The 8,995-nt window shown below is 31.3% G+C and overlaps 1 protein-coding gene across 1 annotated transcript; it reads left to right on the top strand.

The window, feature by feature from the left end:
* The first annotated feature begins 3,654 nt into the window (after positions 1–3,654).
* On the top strand, positions 3,655–6,036 carry LOC126840124 (uncharacterized). Its single transcript, XM_050575634.1, has 2 exons — positions 3,655–3,897; positions 5,749–6,036. The coding sequence occupies exons 1-2, from the start codon at positions 3,655–3,657 to the stop codon at positions 6,034–6,036; spliced, it is 531 nt and encodes a 176-aa protein (XP_050431591.1).
* Positions 6,037–8,995: the final 2,959 nt, after the last annotated feature.

The raw sequence follows: 8,995 nt of genomic DNA, 5'->3' as shown, positions 1-8,995 counted from the left end.
AAACATCACACGTCCCAGTTAAATAAATATTGAACACCAACTTTTTTTAAATCAATTTTTATTCCAAACTCATTAATACTTTTTTGGTATGCAATTCAACTAGTTTTTTGTAACTTATTAAACGGGCTTAGTTCTGCTATGCCATTATAGACTTGGTAGGATGAAATCGATGATGATAAAATAGTATAAAAAATTTTATCCGCCGATCTAAGATCGTATTGGATCAAACATTCTTGGATTGAAATAAATTGTAGTGCAATTTGCAGAAGACCACTATTTGTTCAGCATTACTTTGCATTTTCGCGACCAGTTATATTATTTTATATGTCTACTCCATTAGTTGATTTATTTTTTTTTAATTAATGTTATTCTTTACTGTTTAGTTAATATATTATTTGTTTCTGTTCAAGACAGTTGTAATATACATTTTGCGGTATATTATAAGCGTGCTCTGTGCGTTTGGAAGAAAAACTAGAAATTCCGCGTTGACTCAAATTTTAGAAAACTACTTACAAAGCAAGTCCAACAATTCCAAGTCCAAGTCAACGTCCTCGGGTTCGTTGTATCGACGATCGATCCATCATCTCGGGAGGCTTTTGCGCGGGTGGCCTAAGTCGTCATGGCAACGGGTGATTTCAACATTTGCGCTTAAATAAATAAATCCCCCCCCCCATGTGGTCTTGCACAGCCGTCGTTAGTTCAACCGGGTGCGTATGATAATTGTATACCGGCACCATCGCCGTCTGCGAAAACCCAATTACTGCAATTACAGGTCCACAGGCGTTATTACAACTGAAAATGATAAAACCGCATTAAAATAAAAAACGCTTCGATGCCAACCTGTGGCTAGTAGAATCAAACCAGTACTGTCCAAACCAAGCACAGTATTATGAACTATTCCACGCGAGTGAATAGTGTTATTGTAAGTAGAGGAGGTCCAGTGATCACAGATGACGTTATTAATTTTTTGTATTAGCGTGGATACGATTGAGGTTGACAGTCTGTCTGTACAAATGTATTGTCGTAAATATTTTCATTACCACGGTTTGACTGTTGATTCGCTCACACATAGCGACACACCTGGGAATGGGACTTGGGCGACTTATGCATGCCTGTAGACCTGCATTTATGTCTAAAATATACATTAGGGTTGTACAGCTGCAAAACATTTTCTACGCATCTGAAAAACAATATGATTTTGTTTATTTAAAACTGTAGGTACCTAAGTAGTGTTTATGTTTTCTGACAAAGTACGATCATATTAAACACACACAGTAAAATCGTTTCGCGTAGGCCGTTTAAACAATGATTTTTCCAACAAGTGTATAGAACACAGCACAAAGTAACACAAGTTTAAATTTTTAGCGGATATATTCTAACAATATTTCGATCATCAGATCCACTAACAGAGGAAAACATGCGAATGTGAATTTGACGAAGTGGGTTTTTTGCAATTTGACAGTACTTTTAAGCGTTCTAAACATTTCACAGTCAAATTTGGAAAATACGCACTTCCTAATTTAAAGTTATTAAATAAAAATAATTGTCAATTTTCTTATGTTACTGTAGTTCATTTTATATTAATTGATTTTATAATATCACAGTGCCAATTGATATTATTTGAAGACATTTTTTGCAAATGACTACGCTTTTAGGATCATATTTTGACTCTATAATAAAGTCTATCATGTCGTTAGGTGAAACAGTAGTCAATTCGTTGGTCGCTATACTAGAATTTATTGCAATCGACTAAGCCACATAAAAAGGCCAATCGAGGACTGAAATTGTTGTAAATGTATACTGTAGCAGCGTTATGGAAAATTATGACAAAACACAGCTCATAAAATGCATTTGACAAAGTCATCGATGAAAATTTAAAAAACTATAAAGCTGTTGGAACCGAAATTAAAATAAATCATTTTACAATTGACAATTTGTTAATGAATGTCATTTTAGAAAAGGCTTCGGCTAATAACAACAGTATATCAATGCTGCGTGAACTTAACGTTTCGTGGGAAGGCGACTACAAAAGATTCAATGAAATTGTCGATATTGTTAAAAAAAACATCACACCAAAATACCTTGATAAATATCAACTGTTCATGATAAAAGCTATGGTTTTTAATTTTTTATAGCATATGAAAGAATAAAAATAATAATTCAATCTAGTGACACGAATGACAATTTTTCATTTTATTGTAATAATTTGGATGCAATACTAGAAGCATTAAATAGTGCATCCAGTATATTTTTTCCGTTAGCATCAACTAAAGTGTATAAAATAATTGTTGGATATTTTAAAGAGTACTTTCAAGGTGACGCTTCGATTAATATAAATGCATTCATACGTATAATTGAAGTGGAATAATATTCTGGACTTGAATGGGATACCGATGATGGTCAAGAAAATATAAACCAATTATTATCGTATTCAACTGCTCTTAAGAAAATGTGGACGACTCTAACAAATGTTGCACGTGTATTAGATTTAAAAGGAATGAGCGACATACACATTTGAAATATACGCGACTGAGTATATTCATAATTATTGTACTGTTTCAAATTAATGCATAACGATTTTATTAACCTTCGATGTTTTGAAGTATTTTATCTAATAAGAATTTATATACAATTTTATAATTGACAATAAATCCGAGGTTGAAGTAACCTTGTCGTTGTATTCACTTCCTGATGGAAAAACATGTTATATTGTCTAACGTATCGTAGATTCAATATTGTAGTAAAATAATGATTAAAAATAAAAATTATAAAAAATATCACGTTAAAGATAAAAAAAATTTGTTTGTTTTTTTGAGTGCGTTATAACACAAATATATTTTAATACGTTTACAAAATCGTTTAACACAATTTTTAATACTATACTGTATTCGAATAAATAGCATTTGGAAATTATTGGAATCTAGATGAGTATTCCAAATTCCAGGTTGCTATGTGTGAGTGAATCAACAGTCAACGGGTAATGAAAATATTTTAATTATATTGTCATCCGCAATACATGGCCGGGTAACTATGGCAATACATTTTTATAGACAGACGATCAACCCTAATCGTGTCCACCTCAATACCTACTAAAAATTACTTATTATTTGTTTAAGCACATAATAGCGGCATTAGACACAATGCTTTTATCAACATCCGTATTAATAGATGTACGAGTTGTCTGGCAACATTACTAGGTTATGTGGGAACAAATTAATCGACACGGTCGAAATATATTAAAACCACTTTCTGCTTAAATATTGCCTGTACAAAACCCCGTTAAAAGCAGACCGCATGCATCCCCCTCGAGACAAATGCTCGTTAAATGGACACGATACTAGAAAATATATTATGTACACTTTTTTTGGGACATTATTGTTGGAAACTCAGACTTGAGTCGTTGCAATCGGACCGGGATGGAAACGGGAATCGATCCGTGGTACGCGCATGATGTATACTACAGTTTCCCCGGTGGAACACAGGCCCGTTAGCCGCGGACCGTGTGGTGGCTCGTCCCCGCGTAGTCGTTGCCCGGATACACCAGTCAGACGTACTGCATATTAGCTGTTTTGCAGGGACTCTATCCACGGGGTGTTTTTTTTTTATATCGCTGTCGTGTTGACACTCAAAAGGTCCTCTACAACAGCACAAGCCATGGTCGAGACGATAATAAGATCGGTGTTCGACAACCTGCCGGCCGACTGGGAGGCCGTGCCCGAAGAAATGTATGTAAACCGTTATCTGCTGTTTCCCTTGTCGGCGGACAGCACTCAGTACAAGCAGCTCCGGCCGCTGTTTAGCCGTGCCAACTTCCGAGTGAGTTCCATAAAAAGAGTGCAAAATCCATTCCAACACGGCCGGTACTTGTTGCGGAAACGGATGCTTAACGTGGAAGAGGTAGGCACCAACATTCGTCTTATCATTATATTATCATTATATTATCATTATATTATCATTATAATTATTATGTGCTCTTTACACTTAGCTTCGACGCGGAACAGCCGAGAAGGTATTGTTTCTCACGATCACAGTTGATTGTATGCGTTTTCAACTGTATAAAATTCTACACAACTCAATTTTCGATCAATTGTCTTTCTGTACTTTGTTCACCCCTTTCGCCAAGAACGGGTGGTAAATTTGTTTATATTTCGCTTTTTTATGTGTAATTTAAGAGCTAATAAGGTCTGAAAGTAGATATAGACAGTGTTATAACATATACAAACTTTTTTTTTTATTAAGGAAAAAAAAAAGGGGTACTAATAAGTCAACGGGTATCCGTAAAAAAGCTAAGGGGATTGCATGCAACCGGGTTTTTCAGTCAAAACACATCGTTTTTATTCCATTGCGCAGACCGAACCAGTGATAGTTTACTTATTATCGGTCAGGGTACTTTTTTCAATTTTTATTTTAACCCTGTCCAAATTTGATTTTAAAATATGACGTTTTATATAATGTTCAAACGTGTTTGATACATAGTAGGAATAAGATATAAAAAAAGTACCCTGGCCGATCATAATTGAACTTCATGACGAATTCAAATCTGTTTTCAGATTACTTATCGGATCACCGGTTCAGCCTGTGCGATGGAATAAAAAATGTGTGTTATATTAACTAAAATGGTTTTTACTCATAGAAAAAATAATTTTAATTAAAAACAATACCATGAAGCTTATACAAATTAACCGGTTAATTAATTGACACGATCGAAATTTATTAAAACCACTTTTTTCTTAAATATTGCCTATACAAAACTCCTTAAAACCAACCGCATGCAATCCCCTCAACCATAACTATACATACGAAACTACGGTAACAAAGGGGTTGACACAAAAGGGGCGGGGGGCTTAGGCATCTGAAGTATCACCCTTGTGTACTTGAACTGCATTAAAAATATATTGTATTTTTGTTTACTATATAAACTTTAACTTTGTTTGATAGTTCCTTGTAAAATGTATTTAAAGGGAACTTTTTTTCTAGCCCCCTCCCATTTTTTCATTCCTAGATCCGCCCCTGTCGGCAACAAATACCTATAGGCAGATGGTGAACCCCCCTCGTAACCACCCTTTAGTGAAAATACAATTTCCAGCGCATTATGTCCTTTGCAATGTATTTTTCGATAATTTTATTTTTATCATACATACAGATCGGCGACGAAGCGCTTATTCGAAAAAGAATAAATGTTTGGTAATTTTATGATATATTTGTGTACAATAACAATAGTAGGATTGTATTAGTAAATAAAATAACACTAGTAAAAAAGTGTGCAAAAAGAAAAATTAGTTTTGACTTTGAAGGAATACATTGGATCATGAATATGTCTAAGGGAAAATCTATTGGAAAATTCACGTTCGTGTTCCTCTCCTTCCTCTGACTACAATCTCCTCTCCATCGTGCCGGATTTCTTATCGTCTGCCTCTTATCAGTGGCCATTATCAGCTGTCTCTAATCGGCATCTGTTATTGGCCGTTTCTTATCACTGTCGGGTGTGAACTTAAGTGTTGAAATATTATGATTAATTGTTATACCAACATCCTGGCATGAAAAAAAAAAAAACGTCGACCAAGTTAATTAAAACATCTGGAAGATGCAGAGCTTAAGCGCCTTCGGTTTTATTTAATTTAAATTGCGCCTACGAGAGAAACATCTATAAAAATGTAATCGTTTTCCCCTAACAACGAGTGTTGCCTCGCATTGTACAATAATAATATTGGGTTTTATTGATATATATATATTTTTTTTGTATTTAAGGAAATCGTCTATCACGCTGTCCGTAGAATTGATCTCCCGACGGCTTTACAATGCACTTGCGACTTCAGAAGATACGCCAGACCGTATTTCGACGACATACGCCATTACACCAAGGATCCTCGCTTTTACCAAACGTTCAATAGTTTACTACACAGCATCGGCACATTCGAAGTTGTACGCCCAGGCGAGTTGTGTGTGTTGGTCATGAACAAGCTGAAATCCACTACTGGCATGTCGCAGTGTGACTACGTCATCAACTATGTCGTTGAATTCAACAATACTATGTAAACAATAGGTTTTTTTTTTATCTTTTGTCGACAAAACAATTTCACAGATTAAAAGAATACAAAATCAGATAGTGCACTTCACTCGGTGCGACGATAGATTTTCCAATAACGATTTTCGATTGGTTTAAACTCAATGCAGTAGAATCAAATTATAGTGTCGAAAATATTGTGCACGCTAATTGTCAAGTATTACTGATCACGAGTAGTCGATTAACTAAGATGATTATTTTTCGGTCACATTGGCCTGAGGTTATTAAAGTTTGTTTGCATTTTCCGATTTTCTCAGAGTGCGCTATCTGGTTTTATTTAATTTGTGACAATATAGTATTATGACGTCATCGAGGACATATTGAAAGCGGTCTGTTTTTATTTTGCCTTTTTTTATACCAAAAACGCTTGTCAAAATTTCGATTATTCATGAAAGAGATTAATTCCAAAAAGTTCATCTTTCATAAAATTAAAAATAGCCTTATTTCACGTACAATTTTACTTGAAAAAAATTATACAAAACATATTTTTAATTCAACAAAATGTTTAAACCGCCATTATAAAATGAACTATCATACGAATTTGACTCCTTTCAAAAGCAAATGATCCGGCTATGTAACCACAGAACATATTATTTATTAAAAAAAAGTATTTTTAAACAAAATTGTATGTAAAACTCCTTAAAAACCGCCCGCTTTCAATACGCATAGTTATTTGTCATGATATACTGTGTTTATTGAGTATTCAAGGACAACATTTGTTAATTTGATTTATAATGACTGCAATATGTTTCTGATTGAGATACTTATACTGTACTGTTATTTACAATAATAATTGTCTCTTTTCAAATAAACATTATTATATGCCAATGTAAGAGCATTCAATACCTGTAGTGTTTCTGATTTCAATGTATACATTTTAATCAATTTATAAATCACCCCATAAAGCAATGAAAACTTAAAAGTTAATATATTTTCCAACAACCTTAAAAAAAACATTGAGAAAATGTATATTTCTAAATTGCTGCTTGTGAGATAATGCTAATTCTGTTAAACTTACTTATAGTACTTTGTTAATATGTTTGTGTGTGTTATTTATAGATAAAGACTTGTATAAAAAATACATTACATAGCTTATTAACAGACTTTAGTTTATATTTTATAATGGTTTTATGATTGTAAAAATTAAGTACCATTACTAAATGATTATAATAAAAATAGTTAAACCAATAAACGATAATAGAATCTTTAGTATTTTAGAACAAACTTGAGAATAATTTGCTTGTCATTTTTTTAAATGTTAGTCATAATAATAATGTAATAATAAGAAATGTAATATGTTTTATGGTAGAAAACTGTACAAACCTTTTGTATGTATAAAAAAATAGAAAATTACTTAGAAAAGAATAATTAATAAAGACGTTTTTATGTATTGGCATAAAAGCTATTTTATTTATTATACTTTGATTATGATCAATTAAATTACTTAAATAATAAAATAGTTAACATTATGTTTTTTTTTTTAAATTAAAAACATTAATTTCTCGACATAAAGGGAAAATAATTTTAAGTTTCTCGGTCTTAATTTTTTTTAATGCGTTTTAATATTACTTTTTTAATTATTCACTATGTATTTTTTGTATCATCGAGTAATAAATTTATAAATTATGCACAAATTTTTATTTTGAACATAAGTGTTTTGGTTTTAACAGATGAACATTCTATACCTTTAATAATAATCATATTATAACATCAGGCTTAGGTCTAACTATTAACACAATTGTTTTTTTTTTAGAATTAATTTTATTATGATTTTCCATTGAAAATAAAATAATAAGAAATGCTTTTGTGGAATATAGAAAACAATAATTTCTTGCTAATTAATAATATTAAAACAAAAGCTAACTATTTGACCCGTCTTAAATTTTCTGAACATTTTATCATTTTTTGTCATATAATTTTAAGGAAAAAATGTTGATAAATACTTAATGGTTAACATGTCGTTTTGAACCTTTAAATTAAAATTGCATTGTGAAATATTTGAAAAATTAATTTTGGACAATTTTTAAAACTATACTACCTACTTACACAAAAGTATTTAATGTTTATTTTCTATTTATCATTAAGTACAAAACATGTATACAAATTTGATAAGGGAATAAGGGATAAGGGATAATTTGACAACATGTATCAAATTTGATGTTATCTAATTTGATTTCAAATTAGATAACATCGAACATGTTAGAATTGAAACATAATAATAATATGTCAAAGAGAATGCAGATATTTAGTTAATGGTTTGCGATTTGACTATAAAATATATACTACATAATTGTGCTGTTTTAATAATAATAATAAGATTATTATGACACTGACACTTATTAATAAGAAGTGAACAAAAAAAATGCATACTCTCTGTTCGAATTTTAAACAGAAGAATATTAAAATTTCTAGTTTCTAAGATTTCTAAGATAATATTTTCATCAATATAAAAATTGTCATTATTCGTACCACATAGACAGTAAAATAATTAATGAACACCGACACTGCATTTTAAGAGGTAAATTGAGAGGGTAAATGCCTTCCTTTATTAATGGATTTAAAGACACGCACAAGAACAGTTTTTTTTTTAATAATGTAAATGTATTTACATAGAAAACTTGTTAAGGTTTCATTTCAATTTTAGGCTTTTATGTATGATTAATTTTGAAATTTATGATTTTGAAAACGATAGTAAAATATTGTTTGAAACCATTATAAAAAAAAAAAAAAGTTACAATTGTTGCAATAGTATAAATGTATTTTATGTAATTAAAAATTTCCAAGTTGGCATTTTGATTTTAACGCACACAACGGATGCATTAAAATTCAGAGAAATCTATTATCATAAATTAAGTACCAAGCAATAGATCTTCAACTTTATAATGATTGATTATGATGAAAAACAGCAGGAAAAAATGCAAAAAAGTTTTC

The sequence above is a fragment of the Adelges cooleyi genome, unplaced genomic scaffold, assembly GCF_023614345.1.
Source record: "Adelges cooleyi isolate 19-005CV unplaced genomic scaffold, UGA_ACOO_1.1 ACOO_flye_CR_arks_rails_tigmint_CR_PRNA_358, whole genome shotgun sequence".
NCBI lineage: Eukaryota > Metazoa > Arthropoda > Insecta > Hemiptera > Adelgidae > Adelges > Adelges cooleyi.
The sequence above is the reverse complement of the archived record's forward strand: the minus strand, read 5'-3'. Positions and strand labels throughout refer to the sequence as shown.

Coding starts and splice junctions, on each gene's coding strand:
- LOC126840124 (XM_050575634.1), top strand. CDS start 3,655: ATGGTCGAGACGATAATAAGATCGGTGTTCGACAACCTGCCGGCCGAC. Junction 3,898..5,748: donor GGATGCTTAACGTGGAAGAG/GTAGGCACCAAC, acceptor TTTGTATTTAAG/GAAATCGTCTATCACGCTGT.